We start from the raw sequence: 22,247 nt of genomic DNA, 5'->3' as shown, positions 1-22,247 counted from the left end.
GGAAAGAATTCCCTTCGGGGTCCTCCCACAAATGAATAAGGCCCATATCTGATAATGTTGCCTTAATCTCTCGTAACCACATAATTTTATTAGATTTATCAGCTTCTCTAGTAAACTTAACAGCTTTAGCATAGGGCGCTAACTCTGGAGTAGTCCAAAGTCAGCGCCAATAAGCTAGCGGTCTAAAACCCACAGCTTTCTCAAGAGATACACCCTAGATCTAGAAGTAAGGGCCTAAGAGGAGAAGATTGAGGGAGGCCGGTCAAAGACCGTAAAAATGTATTCTGAGCTACAGCTAATGGAGCTAAATTTTCAAAGCCTCGTAGTTCTGCCCCATAGATTATTGATGCTCTAACTCCTTTCCTTGATATATGGCGAGGGCCGGTCCAACTGGTTTGGTCTGGGATAACCTGAATTCTTTTAAAAGGGCTCCTGCTAATTGATTATGCCTTAAAACTAGTAAGTCTAGTTGTGGCTTCCAGTTCATACGTTTGCCCATAGTGATGCCCAGATATGTAAAGGAGTCTGTTTGTTCCTAGGACTTATTATTCATTTCTACTCTAGCCTTCACTATTTTATGCCTATGCACGATCATGTACTTTGTCTTTTCAACATTAACCGCTAAGCCATGGTCACTGCAAAAAAGAGTAAATCGATCAAGGGCTCGCTGCAGACCAGATTGTGTCTTAGACCAGATTAAAGTGTTGTCTGCAAACATTAATAGCGGAACCCTAGATCCAGCAAGAGTAGGGGCGTCCGTTGGATAATCAGTATAGTAAGCAATAGCATTATTTATGAACAAGAAGAGTTGGGGCCAAAACGCACCCCTGTCGTACTCCCTTACTCACAGGAAAACAATCTGTTAGCTCACCATGCTGACCCCATAGTACTTGGGCATATGTTGACTCATGTAATTTTACAATAAAAGATAGGATCTCCGCAGGCATCTCTACTTCCCTAAATTTGTCCCACATCTTGCGGCGGGGGTCTAGATCAAATGCAGATTTAAGGTCTACTAATGCAACATAAAGTGTCTCCCTGCTAGGACCACAGTATTCCAGTATATCAACCTGAATCTAAAAACGTGATCGATAGTACCAACGTGAAACTGAAACCCAGCATGATAGGTGGATAGGATTTAATTATCATCTATCCAACTGTTTTCCCTACTTAGCACTACCCTAGCCACAATTTTTTGTATGGTGTCTTTTAGGCTTATGGGCTGATAATTAATTGGACTAGCACGATCCCCCTTTTTATAAATGGGGATAATTTCAGCCCCGCGCCAAGATTCAGGATTAGGTGCCCCTCTGGCCAAACCATTAACAAGAATAAGGATGTAATTCAACCAGTTCTCCCGGTCTGACTTAAATACATCTGCCGGAATACAATCCGGTCCAGGTGCTCTGCCTGCTGCTACACAATCAAGGGCTCTCTCCACTTCCGTCTTAGAGAATGTTAGAACTAAATCCGTCTCTACATGGGTGCTAATTCCTAGAACTATCTTCAGATGATGAGAATTGGGTCTGATAGTGTCACCCAGGCTTCTTGAGGGACATTATTAACTAGGGCGGGCAGGCACAACCACTACCTCATTTAATCAAGTGCCAGAACAGACACCAGTTTTTCTCATTACTTGCTTCCAATAAGTCCCTCCATCCATTCTCATCAAAGGCCTTCTTTGCCTTAAGTTGGATTGCCTTATATTCTAACCTTCGCTCCCTTACCTCCCACGTAGAACCCACTCTAATCGCTTGGGACAGGTGTCTAAAAGCTAGCCTACATGCCCCATCATGCCATTTAGCGGTTTTATACACTGGAGGGACATTAGATCTTTTAATATTTTTCGTAAAATAGCTTTTCAACTTAGAGAACAAGGACTGGTGAGTCTCAGTAAGAGCAGAGAGGTTAGCCTTGCTGGAATCAAGGTAGGAAAGGGTTAGGAGGGATTCTTCGATTCTGTTTTATCTGGGCCATAATACCCTCATCCTCGGAGACCCATGCCAGTTTTAATCTTCGACAGTCATGTGACATAAGTAAGTCTGCCGTTATGATATCTGTACCACCCCTCGATTGTAAACATCCCTTTATATCACATTTTAGTGATAATGGGTCATGATCACTCTCTGGTCTAATCAGGACCTCCATATCCTTTAGCCTCAGCCAGAGTTCTAAGTTAATTAAAAAATAGTCAATCCTACTGCTTCTCATTCCAATGTTAAGAGGGTTACCTTTACTATCTGATTATAGATCTCCCATTGACAGCTCGGAGCCCTCTTTCCAATGTGAGACTTTTAAATTGTAGGACTGCCTCTGTCCATTTTTTAATTGGGGGGGGGGGGGGGGGGGGTGATAATGACGGCACACCCCATGTTGCATCCTTATCGCTACTGAGGCAGCCATCTTCTAAGCCAAATGGCTCAAATGTACAATTAAAATCCTCTGCAATAACAGTTACTTGCCTCTTATAAAGATGTAATGCATTGATCTAAACTAGAGACAGTTGGAGAGGCTCCTCCCCCCCCCCCCCCCCCACCATCCCTCCTGAGTATACATTAATCAGCATAACATCGGGTTTATCTTTGGCAGTTATTTTAAGTGCCTGTAAATACAGGTTATCTATCCCTAGTTCTTTTACCTGATACCCCACCTGTTGTCTGACCCAAACAGTTAATCCTCCTGAGGGGCGCCCTTCGGAACTTGCAATTGCTGGTTTACCAAAAGCCAGATAGCTTGGATGAAAAATCTGACTCAGACACCAGGTTTCCTGGAAGGCAATGATATCAAAAGGCTCAATAAATGTAATCCAATCAGAAGTGGTGGTCTTCGAAAAAAGGCCAGCAATGTTCTATAATAATATATTTAATATACTAAGAGTGGGACCTTCCCTGTTCTATCAACATTGAAGTCTCGATGTGCACAGGCCCCCCTGTAATATTTATATGAGGGGATAAGGTATTCACAAGGGAAACAGTTGGCTGGATAATAGAATCCACTGCCACAGTTAGTAGTTCGGAAGGTAGTCAATCACATGCATCTAGGCCAGACAAAGGGGCATACCTGTTGGCATGGTTGAAATCAAAGAGACCGCTTATAGGTCTTTTTAATGCCAAAAGCCCCCAAACCCTTCCCCCCCCTCCTCCCTTGCTTGGAGTAATGGTACAGGCAATACAAAAACCCCCGTGGCAAAATGGAGATTTTCCCTGTGTGATTTCCTGGGTTTCTACTCCCCAGGTACTCCAGTAGGAATCGGGAAAGGGGAATTGCGGGAGTAGACTTGGGGATAGCCGGATTGCACAACACATTTGTAGAGGGTATAGGGGGCCAATCATTTTTTCCCAGAGAGTCCTTAATACAAAGATTGGGTACAATTTATGATTCAAAGTTGGTTAATCTGTCCTCAATCAACGTAAGTCTTTCCAAAATTGGGGTCAAAGATGATAAAATAAAAGTCCCCACTGTGGCCAACAGAGCCTTGTGAGTATCAAGAGGCAGAGCAGTATGTAGATCTTGATTAGAAGCAGCATTGCCAACGCTTTCAGGGAGGGGGATTGATGACCATAAAGATGGATACCCACCATTCCTATTAGACATAGGCTTTTTTGCGCTTTTCTGCCTTTGCGGGCCCCCTCCCCTCTACCTCTTTAATACCGATGGCAAGTCCGTAGATGTGTTTGGGTGCCGACCTTGTGGCAATTCGTGAAGCTATACTACTGGGTGCACCTTCTGAGGCATTCTCCGTGACTGGAGGACTATTTGAATCCTTGATTATTGAGAAATACAAGGGGGTTTGGGGATCTGGGTCGCACTTCTCGCTAGGTCATGAAAATCAATGTCTGGAGTCGATGAATGCTCAGGTGTACGTACAGATTTCAAACCACCCAGCGATGAGCATTTACGTTGTGGGAAATCTAAAGAGACGTCGCTCGGTCAACGCTATCTCGTGGGCCAAGACTGAGTTAGCTCTAATCAAAAATTGGTCCAAAGTCCCCACAACGCTCCCACCAGGGAGTAAAGATTTACCCTTCCCCTCGTGAGTGCTCATTATAACAGAATATGTCCACAACAGAGGAAGCTCCCCCAAAGACTATCAATGCTGCTCGAAATCTGGGCATTAAGTTTGACAATACCCTGTCATTTAATCAGCAAGCCAAAGAAGTAGCAGGGGTATGCTTTGGTATCATCAGGAGCCTCAGAATTGTTTTGGATCTTCTCCCTCTGACGTACGGTTGCTGTAGCTCTAATAATCAAGCTAACACATCGCAGCAGATCCTGGGACCTCTGAGCCAGCGACTATATCCCTTCACTGACTGGAAGCGGATTATAAGGCCAGTGAGCCTCATCCCTTACAGGCGATTCAATACGACCTGCTATTCAAGTGGACTGTCGTGAAACATACCTCTGTCTTGAAAAAGACCCGCCGCAACCTTAGACACAGGCGCAGAAGGGTCGAAACATCGACATCCCACAACGGGCCATTGACTTCTAGGATTTCAAATACTTAAAAGAAACATTGAAAAATCTCTAGACAGCCATGAGGAATGGCCTTGAAATGAATAATTGTGTATATATGTATAAGTATATATTGATTGTATAGATGTGTATCTCTCACTGTACATATATAAGAAGTTTTTATCACTTGAGCACTATTCACCACTGTCACTTTCTTTTGCACAAAAATTCACTTTGACAGTCTTTGATCTGTACTGCATGAAATATTTGAATGACTTCAATTCATATAAAATATGAAAATGCAATGAATAAGACCTAGAGTTATTAATTGTGAGGTTCTGAATTGTGTTGTCTTAGGAGGGGGGTCCTCCAATACAGTAACAGTACTCTATAAATCACTCTTGGTTTTCACCCGACAGAACAATTTGTTTTATTAACCGTAGCTCTAATAACATCCAGGCTGGACTATTGCAGCAGTCTGTATGCAGGGCTAAAGAAATCCGCCCTGCACAGAGTTCAAATGGTCCAGCATGCAGCCGCTAAGCTGGTCCTCGGACTGCCTAGAAAGTCCTCGGCCTCTACAGCTTTAGATGCCTTACATTGGCTCCCAGTACATAAGCGCATCCTGTTCAAGGTTCTTACCATCACATACAGAGCCTTCCACCACCAAGGCCCACTGTATTTGCGCAAGTACTTCAGACAATACCATCCGTCACGTACACTCAGGTCCTCCACAGCAAACTTGCTCTATGTCCCCAGGTTTAAAATGACGACAAGAGGAGGAAAATCTATTGTAGTTATTGGCGCGAAGGCATGGAATAATTTACCTCCTTCCCTGCGTCAATCTGCAACGGAGCAAAAATTCAGAAAATTATTAGAAACATGGATTTATTCCCTGCCAGACTCCGGATGCATGACGCTTCTATGATCCTCCCTGCAGACAGGTAGTTTTACCACGACATTCTGCTGCCAACTGACAATCTGGAATCTAAGCGCCAAGATACTCCCTGGAGTGGTAGCACGCTTTATAAGTGCCATTTCACATCACAGGGGAATGGTAAAAATAAAATTTGACAAGTAAAAAGGGAAATCCCTTTGATTTAGGTCCGCAGTAAGTCAGTAGTATGTAGGTATCCACTAACCCGAGGAATCACAGGAGTTAGAGGGGGGGGGGGGCAGCCTCCTCCGGCCTCTAACTAGTGCAAAGGGGCCCGTCCCTGGCCCAGGCTTCGCGCCAATGCGCGGCCCGCAAAGCGGGAGCGACGAGGTGCTTTGAAGGTGCAGGCAGATGGTCTCAGGTGCGGGCCAATAACTCTGGGCTCCCTGGGACTTGCAGTCCCACTTTGTGCAGTGCATGCGTCCTCCTCCAACAACTAAGTGGCAATAGTAAACTAGTGCACTAGTATACTGGTTCTCTGGCTCTTTCGTTTACTTGTGCGGGCACTGGCTGGAAGCCCCCCTCGTCCCCCCACCTCCCTCTACAGGGGTCTGCGAGGGGTCTGATGGGCACACGCACTGTGACTGGAGCTGATGCTATTGATCCTGCTAGTCCTACTCACAGATTCCAGTTATCCGCTGTTTGATGCACCAGAACGTGGCGAGGTGGGTACAATGGTCAGGTGGGGCAAAAAGTTGAGGCAAGCCAGGACCGCGCCACACAGCAGCTGAACCCACCTTACTGCAGTTTGCAATCAGGCAAGTATCGCACCAATGTATCCTGGCGGTGGCAGGCGGAGGTCGATACTGAGCCAGCACAGCGCAGTACCAGCTGAACCACCCTCCCGAGCAGTGACTGTGGGCCCCAGCAATGTACAATCTCAGATGCAGGTGGGGAGCCAAGTAGGAATTTCTCTGTAGCCCGATGCAGAGCCTTTCCCTATGTGCGCACCTCAGTTGTTGCCGCTACAAAAGCAAGATATTGGGGAGGGTTTTAATCCTGCAGCTCTCAGCCCAGTCACTGCTGTCTCCCCCCTGCAACCTAAGTCAGGGAGGATTCTCTGGTTAAGACTGACCGCAAGCACCCAACGGCGCCCAAATGAATCTAATGCGTGTGCGAGCTCCTAATGTGGCATGGGAGGTTGGCGCATCAGTTGCCTGCGGCAATCAGTCCTTCGCAGCTGCAGCGTGCCGATTGCGGCTTCTCCCGAGTCTCTGCCCGCACACGCCGCGCGGCTGCAACCTCTCGGGCCCCAGGCCGTGCATCGGGGGGTGCTCACCTGCGTCCCGTCGATCCCCCCCAGCGGCCTCGGTGTCGTAGTTAGGAGTTAGGCCCTCTGCTCCACTGGGGCACAATGCAGGCGGGTCACTGGACACACATCAGCACTTCACCTCTGCAGCGCGGCTGCAGACAGCCGATCGATTGATCGATCGACCTGGGAGTGTTACTTACTTTTTCCCAACCGGCTTTGATCCAGTGCAAGAGAGAAAAACACAAAAGGGGAAAGAAGGTGGACAAATAGTGACCAGGAGGAAGAAGGGAAGCGAGAGAACCTGCAAGTGTGAAAGACAATGTGATTTGTGTTTGATTAAAGATGCATGCGGTAAAAACGAGACTACACATACTTTGTAGTTGGCACTCCTGGCATTCTATGGCACCAACTGTGGCTGCTGAGCAAAACTTTGGGCCCCGGCTCTTATCGTTTTACAAATTAAGTATTGGATTTTTCAAGACTTTGAGCTTCCCCAAAATAACAGTGACACTAGGCGAGGAAAATCGGATAACATTGACTTTCCAGGGCAAAACATTTTCGTGCTGGAAAGCTGCCCTTAAGGCTGCACAAATAGTGCTCATGTGCACTACTTTGATTCAAGAGACCATTTCATGGATGGTACTTCAGCATATTACACCTACCCGTGGTGTTTTTTTGCAAGGCCAAATCTACAAAGTTTCAGACCTGCCTTTGCGTTAAGAAATAACACCTCTTTGAGGTGTGTGTTAACTAGGAGAAATATATATTTATTTCTCCATATTTATTACTTATTACTTGTGTACTGAACTGCTCACATCCAGTGGGTGAAATGTAAATAAAATGCATATAGGATTTTGTACTGGATAGGACATCATGCACACACCTTTTCACTGTAGTGAGAGAAGAGAGTAGCAGCAGAGGCAAGATGGCTCTGCCTTTCTTTCTCCTACTGTGTTGCGCTATAATTGAGTAAATGTGCTCCATTCATTTTGTCTATTTTAACGTCTTTAAAATAATTTTAACACGGATTTTGCAAGTATTAGTTGATACATATTTGACCCTGTAGTGCTGTACAGTTTTCAAGTCGTTGGAATAGCATTGTAGATTGATTATATTTATCGTAGACTTAATAAATACATGATTTTCCATAATGCTACTGAGAAATTCTGTAATTTGACAATGAAATAAAAAGGTGTGACACCAGAGCTAATGTACAGGGAGATCACTTAATAATGTGTCACCTGCTCATTCTATGCCACATAATATCTGAACATTTACAACTCAACAGGAGGAAACCGGTTTATTGAAGACATAGAAATGATGATTGGTAAAAAGCACTGGCTCTTCTGGGCGTGGTGGAGACTCTGCTGGTTCTTCATATCCCCATGTCTCTTGCTGGTAAGGTAGCACCATTAAGCATTATTCATATCTGCTTTTTTTTATATGTTCTATATGATTCGGGTGCCACCTAAAAAGAATTGATCCTTCACCTGTGTCTGTGTTTCTAATCATAGATAATTAAACACATGCCTCCCCAGCAACCAATTAAGCAAATGGAAAACGCTCAGAATTAGGGTCAAAACACTCCAACTGCTGTCCCCTACTCAAAGCTTTCATGAAGCTAATGATGGGGCATTCTACCCGAATCCATATCAACATGCATCTACGCAAATTTACAAAATCTACTTTCAGGCCTGCTGCAGCCATATCCCAGACCCACTCTAACTAGAGCCGACCATCCTTTTTCACAGGTTCAACCATTCACTTATAACTTATGGCCTATAAGCAACATTGCCTCAATAACTGCAGTCCTCCACATCCTGTACCCTAGTCAAGTCTGCAGTCTGTCTTAAGTCGGTTATAAATCTATCCTTAACATCTGATATTCTTTGCAGTACTCTAAGGCAAGGGTTGGTCAAAGCTACAGTGAAGAAAATTACCCACAACTTTTTAACAAAATACGTCTGCCCATTTTCAAGGCTCTTTTTGGTGAATAGTCATTGTAGAATTTGTCCACATGTAAGAGCCACGCCATGTAGTAGGCAGTGTAGGATACTGTGTACCAACACTGCACCAAAACTGTGCCTTTCAGAATTACTTAAGCTTTGCTATAAAATGGCCTCTTCAAAACCATTTGCATCCCCTATAAGGTGTTCAAATATGCGACATACATTTTAACAGGAATTGAAAAGCAGGACCTTAAGACAACTCGACAAACGAGCAGCAACAGTACCACAGGTCAGAGAGCAAGAAATGCAAGGAAGTGAAAGACTCGAAGCCCTTTCCTGCTGAGCCCGAAGTGTGTGGAAAGCCACCTCAGTAGATATCTGCCAGGATTCTCTCCTCTCACACACTTCAAAATAGAATTTAGGACCCTTCTTCTCAAGCTAACTCTTCCTAAACATATAAGTTTTGGGTCATTATTTTAGCCTCAACAGCCACCATGGGCTGCCCCAAAAAACCTTCAACCCTACCGCTACTTCCGTCTACCCATCAAGGTTCCCCCAGCACCCTGTCCTCCTCCAATACCTCTAACACCACTACCCACCCTTCCTTCGCTCATGAATTGTAACTTTTATGCTCCAGTCCAGCACCTGCTACATTGGTTAGATAATTTTTATTTAAATCCACATTCATAAATTCATGGTCAGAACGTTGTCTAGCAGAAATTTTCCAAAATATCGACAATGGTCGGAATCACCAAGTGATAATGGAGAGCATGGCTTCGAAACTATGTTGTAACAGTGTGATTACCTCATGGATTCATTAGCTCCCTATTTTTACTTTGACTATGCATCAGAATAGTAGCATAGGTCCCGGGCAATGTGTAGTATCTTATGTTGTATTTATCTATGCTTGTTCCCTCTGTCACGGAGTTCTAGATCTCCAGTGTTCTGTGTGGTTCAGCTGCGCTGAGTATTTCACTAGGGACAGTTGGTCATCTATGCCTCTACCTGACGACAGATGGTCCTGTTCTCCGCTTGGGTTTTCAGCTTCTACAATTAAACCTACATTTAAACCCACTCTCGCTTCTACTGTTTACTACATCTATTTTTGGCGACGGGTGCTGAACAACCCACACGGACCCACTAATTCAAAACAAAATCGGCAAGCAACAGTGTGTTCATCAAGAGGAAACACCTTCACCTCGTATTTACAGCATCGACGATCTATCTACCGCTAAGAGGAGGAACTCATCTTGTATTTCCTTTAATCGATTTTCATCGTTAAGGCGTTGTTTCATCGTCTTCTCCAAACCTGGTAACATTCCTCCTTCCAAGACTGTAGCTGAATTGGGGTAAGCCGCGCATGCTGTACGCGAGTGCCTGTGCTCGATTTGCGAGTGGAGAACTGGATTTAATAAATAGTTTTTGTCGCGCTTGGTGTCATCGGCGCTGGAACGCAAAGTTTGGAGATGCGTTCCAGCAACTGTAAAATTAACGTGAGTCACGCACTGTCATCTGCGTAACTGTGACGTTTGCGTTTCAGTCTGAAGCGCATCGTCCATTTCACGTTATTACGTTGACTGTGGCACGCTTGAAGCGCATCAGCTGTCCTGTGACACGTTTGTGTTCTACCGAACAGACACTTTATTACGTCACAAAGAGACAATACATTCTTGTTCAGGAGAGGAAATTTCACGAAGTCAATAAAATTGTAAAGAACACTTGAACAATGCTGTGACCTCACAAAGCAAACTTCACAAAGTATATAAAAAAAAAAAACTCAGTCAAGTCAGGGTTGCCTGAAATAATCTGTGTCGTCATAAGAGACATTGTCAATACAGAGTTGGTAATATTATTCATTTCCCTTTTGAACTCTCTTCACCAGCACTACCTTGTATTTGGCTTGTATATTACCTACAACCTTGTTCTCACTTTTAATAATTTGTGGATTCTCTCACTATGTCCTTGCAAGGAGTTCTACCACCTGCTCCTTTCTTAGAAACGCCTGGAGATCCACCTATTAAGTGGCGCAAATGGTTTGACGGATTCGAAACCTACATTGGCGCTATTGGTGCGTTGAGATATCGTGCAGAAAGGAAGAAGTACATCCTGTTACACTCTCTTGGATTTGAAGGCAGAGAAATATACAAACCTCTTCCAGATTTAGTACTAGCTGAAGGAGAAATTCTGGACGAATATCAACAGACATTAAAAAAACTCGAAACAAGATTTGATGTTCAACCCAGTATAGTAGTTCTGCGACATAATTTTTTTAAACGCACACAAAACACGGGAGAAGATGTAGACAATTTCATAACGGCGCTAAGAAGACTTGCTTCGGACTGTCAGTTCGAAAACTTTGCAGACCAATTAGTAAGGGATCAGTTCATAGCAAAATGTACTGATAGAGCAATTAAACAAAAACTATCATCCTTGGGTAATCCTACTCTAGAGGAAACGATTAGAGTAGCGAAAAGCATAGAGACATCACAAATCTCTGTGAAAGAGTTAGAAGAAAAGAAGAATGAGGCTGTCACAGCAGTAAAGTTAAAAGAGACAAAACCTCCTTTCAATAAGTATGGAGAAGGACAGCAGTCTTTTGATAAGCAAAATTCTTTTTTTAGTAGAACGAACATTTGTTTTCGATGTGGTAACCGACCGCATGGTCAAAATGGGAAGTGTCCTGCAAAATTTGTTACCTGTAAAATTTGCAATAGGGTGGGACACTTTGCCAAAGGGTGTCAGACGGGGAAGAACAAAACGTTTCAAAAGTCTAATCCTGTGAAATGTGTGGTTGATGCTGATGCCTTCCAAACAGAAGAGGAGTATGTAACTAAGGATCTGTGTAACATGGTCGTTGTTGTAAGAGATGATGGAGTCATTACTGGTGATCCCGAACTGTGTGTTGACCCATATGTTAATGTACAAGTTGGTGACCGTGTGCTAAATCTATTAGTCGATTCTGGTGCACGCATTTCAATGATCACTCTTGATCTCTTTCGTACGACATGGCCCAACAAAGTGCTCCTTCCTCCTGATCGGAGAGCAGTCTCATATGAGGAACGTGAGATTACCGTAGCAGGATATTTTGAAGAAATTTTAGAATTTAAGGGAAGGAACATTTTTGGGAAGGTTTACGTGGCTGAAAAGGGACTAAATATCTTAGGCTGGTTCCACCAAGGCCTATTTGGCATGCAACTCAGGCCTGGTACGAAAAATCAAGTAGTTGCTGTGAGAGACAGTCCAGAATTGGAGGAACTAATCAATGAATTTCCTCATGTTTTTTCAGGAGAGTTAGGAAGGATAAATAATTTTCAGCATAAAATAATTCTGAAGGAGGGTGCCTGTCCTGTAAAACATAAACTTAGAAATGTACCTTTCAGCATTAGACAAGATCTAGAAAAAGAGTTAGAAACATTGCGTGATAAGGGGATCATTGAACCAGTAGAGTCCTCCCTGTGGTTGTCTCCATTGGTTGTCGCTAGAAAGCAGAATGGTGAACTGAGGGTTTGTGTGGATTTACGCTGCCTTAATAAGGAGATTTGGGTCGATTCGTTTCCCCTTCCTAACGTTAACGAGTTGTTAGCTAGTTTGAAGGATAATAAGTTCTTCTCAAAGTTGGATTTAGCATCCGCATATCACCAAATCGAACTCACACCTGAGTCCAGGCCCCTCACTGCTTTTGTGTCACCCTTCGGAACCTTTCAGTATGTGCTCATGCCGTTTGGGCTTGCCTCAGCGGCGTCCGTATTCCAAAGAGTCATGACAGAGATATTGAAGGGTATTGATGGCTTGTCAGTTTTTCAAGATGATGTGCTTATACATGCTCCTGACAAGAACACCCATGACGCTATTCTGAAAGAAGTTTTATCTAGGTTTCAAGAAATTGGAGTAGTGTTACGCCGAGACAAATGTGTCTTTTCCACCAGTGAAGTGGATTATTTGGGGCATATGATAAATCAAAAGGGAATCCTTCCAAAGACTAGTCTAGTAGATTCTAGCACTAAAGCCAAAGCTCCCTCTGATAAGAGTGATTTGAAATCCTTCCTAGGATTATGTGAGTTTTACTCAAAATTTATAAAGGATTTTGCAACCAAACTCAGACCATTGACACGTATGTTAATGAGAGGTGTTCCTTTTGAGTGGAACAATGAATGTAAAGAGATTTTTGTGTGGGTCAAACAACAACTAAGTTCTCCTACTGTTTTAAAGCATTTTGACCCTTCTTTAATGTGTACGCTTACTGTTGATGCCAGTAATGTGGGGTTGGGGGCTGTCCTTTCACAGAACAAGGATGGTGATTTCAATACGCTGGGTTTTGCATCAAGAGTTTTGTCTAGTGCCGAAATGAAATATTCTGTCATCGAAAAGGAATTACTAGCTTGCTGGTGGGCTGTAATGAAGTTCAGGAACTTTCTATGGGGAAAGAAATTTTGCATTAGAACTGACCACAAACCTCTTGTGTTTATCCTTAGTGGGAAGAATGTGAGAGGATTCACACCTAGAATTGCACGTTTGTCCTACAAGTTGCTTCAGTTTGACTTTCTTGTGGAATATATTCCTGGGAACAAGAACGGGTGTGCTGATTTCCTTTCCCGTTCTTCTGACACGATTGATAAGGATTTTGATATGGACGAAGAAGATAAAGCCCAATATTTGGTTGCTTCTATTGATCTTCCCCAGTTGTGTGCGGTGTCTGAGGATGAGTGGAGGCAGGCTCTACTTTTAGACGTGACCTTGCAGAAGGTAGTCACCTTTATTAAGAATGGTTGGCCTAAGGAAAGAAATCTTGCCTTTGATCTCAAAACGTTTCTACAAGTTGCAGATGAGCTTACGATTGAGAGTGGTTTGGTTTTAAGAGATGACAAGTTGGTTCCTCCACTGGTCCTGAGAGATAGGTTGATTAAATGTGCGCATGAAGGGCATTTAGGTGCGACCTTGACTAAGAGAAGAGTACGTCTTTCTTTCTGGTGGCCATACATGGATAGAGAGATTGATGAGTTTGTTAAGGGTTGTGTTATCTGCTCTAGCTGTGATAAAGTTGTGAAATTGCGTACCCAGCCCTTGTCCCCCATTGAGTTGCTTTCTGCACCTTGGGTGAAGCTTGGGTTGGATATCGTTGGGCCTTTCAACGCGCTTGATTCTTCTTCTAGGGTTGCTGTGGTCCTTATGGATTATTATTCAAAATGGCCCGAGGTTAAGTTTGTCAGGGAGGTCACTGCTAGAACTGTTGTTGACTTCCTTCGTGATGTCTTTTTGAAGGAAGGGTTTCCGGAGTTTCTAGTTACGGACAATGGTACTCAATTTGTTTCGTGGGAGGTTGAGGATTATTTGAACAAGTGTAGCATCAAGCACCTGAAGAGTTCCTTATATCATCCGGAAACTAATGGTCTTGTAGAACGTATGAACAAAGTTTTAGGGGAGTGCATACAGTGGGCTCTTAAGAATGGTTGTGTTGTCAGTAGCTCCGTGAGGAGCATGTTGTGGTTTTACAGGACTACGCCTCATTCCACCACTGGCGTCTCACCGTTTGGGTTGTTACGCGGCCGGAAAGCTTCTAATTTGTCGTGTCCGGGTTGGATGTCCAAGTGGTTGAAAGGTGGATGTTGGAATGATGATGTTGTGAGATCTAAGGTAGAATCTGTTCAATCTAAACAAAAGGCGTATTTTGATAAGAGAAAGAATGTAAAGGTGATCGATTTGGTCCCTGGAGATTACGTCTCCATTAGGAAACCTGTTCATGTCAAAAAGGGGTTTTCTAAATTTAGTTCTCCTGTTGAAGTGTGTGATGTCAGAGGGAATTCTGTTAAACTGGCTAATGGGAATTGGTGGAACAAGAGCCGGTTGGTGAAATGTTCTTTGCCGGGTGAACCTGGTAATTCCTCTGCTGTCACGAATCCACTGCTGTCAGTCATAACCAAGATTGTACGGGACAATCGGTCCTGAGGCGCAGTTTACGTACTAGGGCGGTTCCTCATAGATTTAGAGTTTAAGTTCTCTTATTCCCATAGGTTTAGACTTAGGTTGCTTTTCTGTTGTTTTCTGTTTCTTCTTCCTTCCTACTGTTTCCCTTCTCTGTTTCCGCCTTCTTGTTTTATCCTTCTTTTCTTTTCCTTCCTTTTGCTCACTTTCTTCCTTGTGTTTAAACTACTTTCTAAAGGGAAGACATATGTAGTATCTTATGTTGTATTTATCTATGCTTGTTGTTCCCTCTGTCACTGAGTTCTAGATCTCCAGTGTTCTGAGTGGTTCAGCTGCGCTGAGTATTCCACTAGAGACAGTTGGTCATCTATGCCTCTACCTGAAGACAGATGGTCCTGTTCTCCGCTTGGGTTTTCAGCTTCTACAATTAAACCTACATTTAAACCCACTCTCGCTTCTACTGTTTACTACACAATGGAATATGTAAACTTTATGCAGATCATTCTTAGTGTCAATCATTTCTTAGGTATGTTCTTAAGTATGCTCTTTCAATGTATGTGGGAACCAAATTCAGATTCTGGTACGCTAAACTGGCTGGGGGGGGGTCAATAAGTCAAACATTTTAGTCTATCCCACATTCCTGGGGATCAAATTAAGTATCTTTACTTGCCTCTTATTCATTTACGTACAGTTATATTCTAAAAGTTTACCTACCCATTGAGAAGATCGGCCAAACTACCCTGACCCACATTTTGCCTTTAGGGACGTGCTTCACAAAGATTTGTTTGAGTGAGCATATGCTTCTTCTGTATTCATTCTTACATTTGTATATGTAAGTCACATCTACTCAACAAAAAAACGGTGTGAATAGGGCCGTGGATAATTGCAACTATAATCAGGTAGAGTGCAGGCATTACTATTCCCACCTTGTGCTGTTTCTTTGCCGGTTTCCTCGCCCCTCCAACCATTGTGCCACAGACTAGGGACTTCCACTCCCAGCGGTACGCTGCCCTGACCGACGGCAGATCATGCCTGGGCCTGGGGGCACTTAAAGCCAGCTGAGGGCTCCCACAGCGCGGGTCGTGCCCGGGCAAAGGGCGGGCCCGTCTGCGCCCTGAGGAGGCCGGGGTCCCCCTCTTGGTGGTGATTTCCGAGGGGGGCAGGACTATCCAGGTTTTCCATCGACATTCCAGCCATTGCATATATCATCTTTGCTCATGAGCACACACTTGAGGCTCCTGTGGTGCAAGGTAAACCCCACTGCATCACGTTACACCACTTTGTAAGCACCTTAGTCACATCAGGTCAACAGAACCACCCGCCCCAACATACCCAACATCCCGCAAATAACACACAGACACCAGTGTTAGATTGGGAAAAGTTGCAGTAGGTTTATTACATACAACATTATGTAATTACGGTGGGTTATCTTGCGGGCGATCCAAGGGCAGGCCGCATTCTCGCCACCTGCCTGCCTGATGAGCCAATCGGCACAGTGGCTAACCACCCATCTGCTGCGCCATTATGGTAATAACTCTACTCACGCCCCTTGTGGGGCGTATCTAGGCAAACCACCGGTTGCACAGGCACACAACCGCCCGAAGGACTACTGGGGCGCCGACACGGGTTCCTAGATCTCCCATGAGGTTTCAGGTTAGGCTCTGACACCCCTATGTGCCCGCTGAAGTAGTGCTGCACCTCTCTGCTTCCGGATCGCCCTGTAACTCCGCCGCCGTCCGGGCCCCCACCACTTCGCTACTAGGGAACCTGCAACCCTTGCTCTGCCGAGCTTCTCGTCAGTCCAATAGGAACAAGTCCAAAACGACAGGTGAGAGATGGACCCCTTCCACTTTAAAGAGACCTTTGCTCCTGTCCTGAAACACATGCCTGACGAACCAAAGCCCCTCTGTCACTAATTTGCAGCTTCCCCCTGGGCCCAATTACCTATACAGCATACGTGTAGACCGTCCCCGGTTCGTAGGGTCATACCCTCAGGAGAAGGACCAAATTCTGAGGAGGGGCCCCCATTGCTGATGGTGCTTCCTCTAATCTGTACAATAGGAGATCCAGCGCACGCCACTGAGACCCAACCACACACCTTCACACAAAGCGTCAGCAGACTACACCCCGGTAAGTATCAACTTCTGCCGTGATGCACTCCTCCGAATAATCATCTGTAAACAGTGCTTTTGTTTAAACGCTCATGCTTCTATACTCAAGAGTACAGGGGATTATTCAGTGGTAAAACCTATAATTATCATAATAACTTGTGTGGTGTCCTTAAAATTGATATTACAGGATTGCAATGGTAAAACAGCTGGCTTCGCATGCCCTCTTGAGTTTAGCCTGGAGGTCGCTTAGTCCATGCTACCTCTAGGATAGCTTGTCAAAAAGGTTGACTTACAACCACCACCATAAGGGATTGCTTTGACAAATACAAGGTGCCCCCAGAATTGGATACATCATACGTCAGGCCAACTTCTCACATTGGATGGGGCTCCAAGAGAATCTATGGGTAACTCAAGTTTATTCACGAGGCTGTTAGGGCACAAACCAGGGGAGCACAACCACTCTTAATCGTGTTCGTGAGGCCATGTGTCCAATTCCTGCTAGGAGCGCAACGTGCAAAGCTACCACCCAAATGGGTGAAAACTAGCAACAGGGGTGTGGTTACCCGATAGATCAGTGTCCACCCCCGCAAACTAAGTGGGGAAGATTGTGAGGGCCCCTCCCCATTGCGCGCCACAGGAGTAAGCCCTGACAGCAAATCTGTAACTTGTATAATTTAGGGTGCCCAGATAACTTTTCGCCCAGCAATTAATGAGTTTCATAATCGGCTGATAAGCAATTCCAATAGCTTATTTACCAAACTACTCGCTGCACGTGGTGCTGTACTGCCTCCTACTAGCCCTATCAGGAGGATGTAAAGCGTTGCCTGCTGGGACATGTGCATAGGGTACTAAACCGCTTTTTATACATACTCCCCTTAGTGCATGTCAGACGGAGGATGCCCCAAAATACTGCAGTGCGATCAGCTCGACACCCGCCATCGCTGAACGGCTCCCCGGTACATCCGGCCCAGACCAGTGGAACATTATGCTAACCCAGGAGCAGTAACTAACAAGCATGTTTTAAGACCCAACATGGGTAATGCTGGGTCTTGAAAGGCGGGTGAAACGTATGAATGGGCCTCACCCCTGCCCCAATGAACTTCATGAGCAAACATGGACCAATGTGGTGCTACCTGAAAAGGAATAGGCGTCTCGTCTAGACAATGTACCAAGGTTGAAAATTAGAGGCAGGTGCTGCATCCCCTGTTGGGTGACCCATGCAAAATACCCTCACGCCAATTGCTGAAGTCCTATCCCAGGTAGCCCTACCCATTGTCCAAGGTGACCCTCGGTAAGGAAAGACACCTACCCTACTTCGCTTGGAAGACCCCAGGGGTGCTAGCCCTCCACTGACGTTAGAGAAATCAAATGCTAGCCCCCCACTGACGTCTAAGAAAAGGGCATGATTGCATCCGGAGGTACTGGTTGACGTATGTAATATGCCGTTCTAGTGATAGACCAAGCCCTGAACTACGCATGCATAATATCTGCGCCCTGAATAAGCAGGAGCCTGCCCATGAAACTGCCCCTTGAATGCATCTTGGGGAGGACATGCGACACCCCTACTGGTAAACTTTGCTCCGCCCAGCTGCGCCCACCGCCCCACATGATAGACAGTTAGCTATGGTGCCTATCCGGCACCTTAGATAGCCCCCCATGTGATTAGAGTGGTTCTCCAAAGTGGTTCCTGCATATGAAACAGAACTACCTGAAAAAGGCCTGCCCGCACTCACATAACAATATGCGTTCACTGTAATGGGACAAGGCCCTCAATGCCGCACACAACCAAGGTCAAGTCTGATTGACAGCAACTAGAAGCAGGTCGACTACCTACATTCACAAAGGAGAGGGACAGGTAGAAACTGTATACTTGCCCCAGTATTGAAACTTTCATAGATTTCCATGCTTTGTATTATTCCCAGTCGTCGGAATGGGAGCCTCGGTAGTATAATAACCATAGAAACAAAAGAGAAACACAGGCCTAAGCCTCATCTCATTTTGTATCCTATCACTCTTTGTGTAAAAGAGACCAAACTTTTGCTAGGACCAATCAGAGCATCCTCACCCTCTAGAACCTTCCTGAGAGCTCAGAGCCTCAGATTTTTCTACCGCACGTTGTGCTAGGGAGTCTCCACTGAGCTCTGCTCAGTTTTCTTCTACAGCTTATTGGATTTATTGGATTTTTGGCTTCAGATGAGGAGGATTCAACATCTATGACATCCTCTCATAAGTCCAGAAAGAGGGGTAGGTCTCCCCCTGGTTCTTTTTCTGTCGAGCCCCCTCTTAAGGCCCCTCACAAGATCTCTGAGAGGGCTGGTCCCCTTCAATCTCCTCACGGAAGTGAAAAGGAGAGGCAGGGACAGGCTTCTGGATTGACTATTACTTCAAAGGACAAAAAGGAGGTTTCCATTACTTCTCCTGCATCTAAAAAGGAGAAGGCCAGTGACAAACACTCTTCTGTCACTTCTGGAACCGGTCCGGAGAAAAAACAGCGTTCGTCGATGACAAAAACATCAGGTACGTCGACTACGGTTCCTTCTGCTAAAGTTCCCGCTGTTTCCTTAGCTCCGTCGACTGGCTCGTCGGCGGTAGCAATCTCCACGTCGATGACGTCTTCATCTTTCAAGATGCCAGGTTCGTTGACTATTTCTGTTTCCACGTCGACGACGATGAGCTCCGGCAAGGTCCTGTCGACGGGCTCGTCGACGACGAAGACCACGTCGACTACCACGACTACTTCTACGTCTACGATGATTGTGACGACGAGTTCGTCTACGAAGCCGTCGACTATCATTCCGTCGACGACCAAAGCTGCGTCGACTACGACGGCTGCTCCGTCGACGATGGCGCTGTCTACGACCAAGACTCCGTCGACGAAGGTGAATATACCGTCGACGACTGCTGCTCCGTCGACGACGTTAGTCGACAACATTTTTCTCCTAAAAAGATGACAATCACACCGGAAATGACATCTCCACGACTAGTGTTGTCGCATCCACCGAACATGCTGCTAGAGGATGAGTCGGAGGAAGAAGAAGAGGAGTTTGGTAATTATGGAGATGCCTACTGTCCCTCAGACTTGCATGTAAAGATGCAGGACACGGAGGACTATTTCGAACATGCACGTGAACAACAGGTGCACTATGTTTCTGAGGAGCGGCGTCCTACTGGTTTAGGACAGGACATGGTGGCCATGCCGGTCTCTCTGCTCTCTGATCTTCAACTGATGTTACAGGATTATAGAACCCGGTTCCCGTCGGAACCTTCTACGCAGTCTACACAGCCTCCTCCTCAGGGATTGCCACAAGCAGTTGCTGATCAGCCTTCTTCGCAGGGGTGCCCCATCTCCCAGTTCAGGTTATACCTCTGGTCCGACCTTGCACACCGGATCCTCTGGTCCGACCTCGAACACCGGATCCAGAACCAGCCAATCCGGTCAACTGGATACCTCTTCGGACGAGGAGGGGGTTCATGTTGATCCCTTATCTGATTCCTTACAAGACCCAGATCTGGATCAGGGTGACAGTGGCCTACAAGACCCGGACACCACTGGTCGTGATACATCTATCTCCCCTCCTGTGGACATAGGAGGGTTCCATCACCTGATGGAGAGCGCGGCAAAAAGATTTGGCCTGCCAATTACAAGAGAGGAGTCCGAATGCTTCCTCTACGATTTCAAGGAGCAATACAGAAGATCCGTCAAGTCTATTCCGATCATCTAACATGTGTGGGAGGAAGGCATAAAGATCATGCAGAATCCAGCCACGGTGATTCCAGTACTCCCCAGATTGGAAAAGAAGTACAAGGCTCCAGAAGGCAGTCCAGCTTGTCTTCTTGGTCAACCGAAACCTGATTCAGTCATCTCTCAGGCCGCCCAAAGCAAGTCAAAGAATCTGACGACGCCTTTGACTACGCCTCCAGACAAGGACGGTAGACGTCTGGATAATGTGGGGAAGAGGTTTTCCACCATGGCCAGCTTGCTGGTTAGAGCGGCCAATTCTCCCGCCATTCTGGGCAGATACGATCGCCAGATGTGGTGTGACATGGCACCGTATGTGGAACAATTGCCAGACTTAGCACGAGAGGAAGCCAAGAGAGTGCTGATGGAAGGGGAAAAATCATCTTCCGAGGTCATCGACTGTGCGATGGACATCGCCTCCACGGCTTTTCGGGCCTTAGCGAGTTCAGCGGTGCTACGTCGCCAGGGCTGGTTAAGAGCAACTGGTTTCGTCAAGAGGTCCAAATAGGATCCTGGACCTCCCTTTTGATGGCGAAATGCTTTTCCGAAAGCATGTGGACGATGACCTGCAGAACATAAAGAAAGATACCGACACGGCAAAGTCGCTGGGATCTCTCAACTATCGCGTTCGAGGCAGGGGTTTCTCTTCGTATAGAGGCAATGCCCAGCAGAGATATTCATCACAACAGTCCCAATCTTACAAGACCCAGTACTCTAATCAGCGGCAGGGACAGTCGGCGTCTTACTCTCGTCAGACACCGCGAGGGCGTCAGAACCGTCAGGGACGGGGGCGGCGGCAAGCGACAATAGCGGCCTCCTGGCTCTACCTGCTGTTCCTTCCCTCCCAGTCACATCAGTGGGGGGCAGTATTTCCTTTTGCCTGGACAGCTGGAGGTGTATAACATCGGACCAGTGGGTCCTGAATATTGTACAGAGTGGCCATACGTTGGAATTCCAAGATCTTCCTCCAACACGAGCTCCGGGCGCCATCCGCACGAAACATCTGGGTCTACTCCATCTAGAAGCCCATCAATTGTTCCTCAAGGGAGCAATAGAACCGGTACCCCTTTCTCAGAGGGGCAGAGGTTTCTATTCCAGGTTCTTCCTGGTGCGGAAGACGACAGACTTGGCGCCCCATTCTAGACCTACGAGCGCTCAACACTTATCTCATAAAACTCTCTTTCAGGATGGTCACTCGACAGGAAATCCTTCCTCTTTTAAACCCAGGCGACTACTTGGCTTCCCTGGTTTTGGAAGCTGTGTATTTCCACATTCTGATACACCCAGCTCACAGGCAATATCTGCGGTTCACAGTGGGCAAGAGCCATTTCCAATTCAAGGTGCTTCCGTTTGGCCCGCGGTCTGCACCTTGGGTGTTCACCAAAGTGTTAGCACCTGTGGCAGCTTTTCTGAGGACACAGTCCCTGGAGGTGTTCCCTTACTTGGACGACTGGCTAGTCTAGGCTCCATCTTTCGAGGAAACCTCTCAGGCTGTTTCAACTTGCATTCAATTATTCAGACACCTAGGCCTTCAATTAAACAGCAGCAAGTCAGTTCTGCTTCCCTCCAAGTCCGCTCGGTTTCTGGGGGCGATTTTGGACACCACACAGTGCACGGCTCGTCCTTCGGAGGACCGTCAAAGGAAGTTGATGATCTCAGCTCGCCAATTGTTCCAGAAAAAATGCTTGTCAGTCCGTCAATACAAGTCCCTTCTAGGGTCGATGTCATCCTGCATACCATTAATACCTTATTGCAGGCTGCGAATGCGCCCTTTGCAGGAAGAACTAGACCAGCAATGGCGCCAGGCAGACGGATCATTCAACGACAAGGTGTTAGTGACTTTGGCAATGAGAAAGGCATGCAAATGGTGGCAGGTACAAGACAATAT

At 45.9% G+C, this 22,247-nt stretch overlaps 1 protein-coding gene across 1 annotated transcript in view; it reads left to right on the top strand.

Annotated features, from left to right (window-relative positions):
• LOC147668896 (sodium- and chloride-dependent neutral and basic amino acid transporter B(0+)-like) overlaps positions 1-22,247 on the top strand; it is a 222,760-nt gene that overhangs the window by 157,479 nt on the left and 43,034 nt on the right. Inside the window, exon 9 of the mRNA XM_086948371.1 lies at positions 7,930-8,039. Within this exon, the coding sequence (XP_086804497.1) occupies positions 7,930-8,039 (110 nt within the window). The remainder of the gene's footprint in view (positions 1-7,929; positions 8,040-22,247) is intronic.

This window comes from Lissotriton vulgaris, unplaced genomic scaffold, assembly GCF_964263255.1.
Source record: "Lissotriton vulgaris unplaced genomic scaffold, aLisVul1.2 SCAFFOLD_1195, whole genome shotgun sequence".
In the NCBI taxonomy this organism is placed as follows: domain Eukaryota; kingdom Metazoa; phylum Chordata; class Amphibia; order Caudata; family Salamandridae; genus Lissotriton; species Lissotriton vulgaris.
The sequence above is the reverse complement of the archived record's forward strand: the minus strand, read 5'-3'. Positions and strand labels throughout refer to the sequence as shown.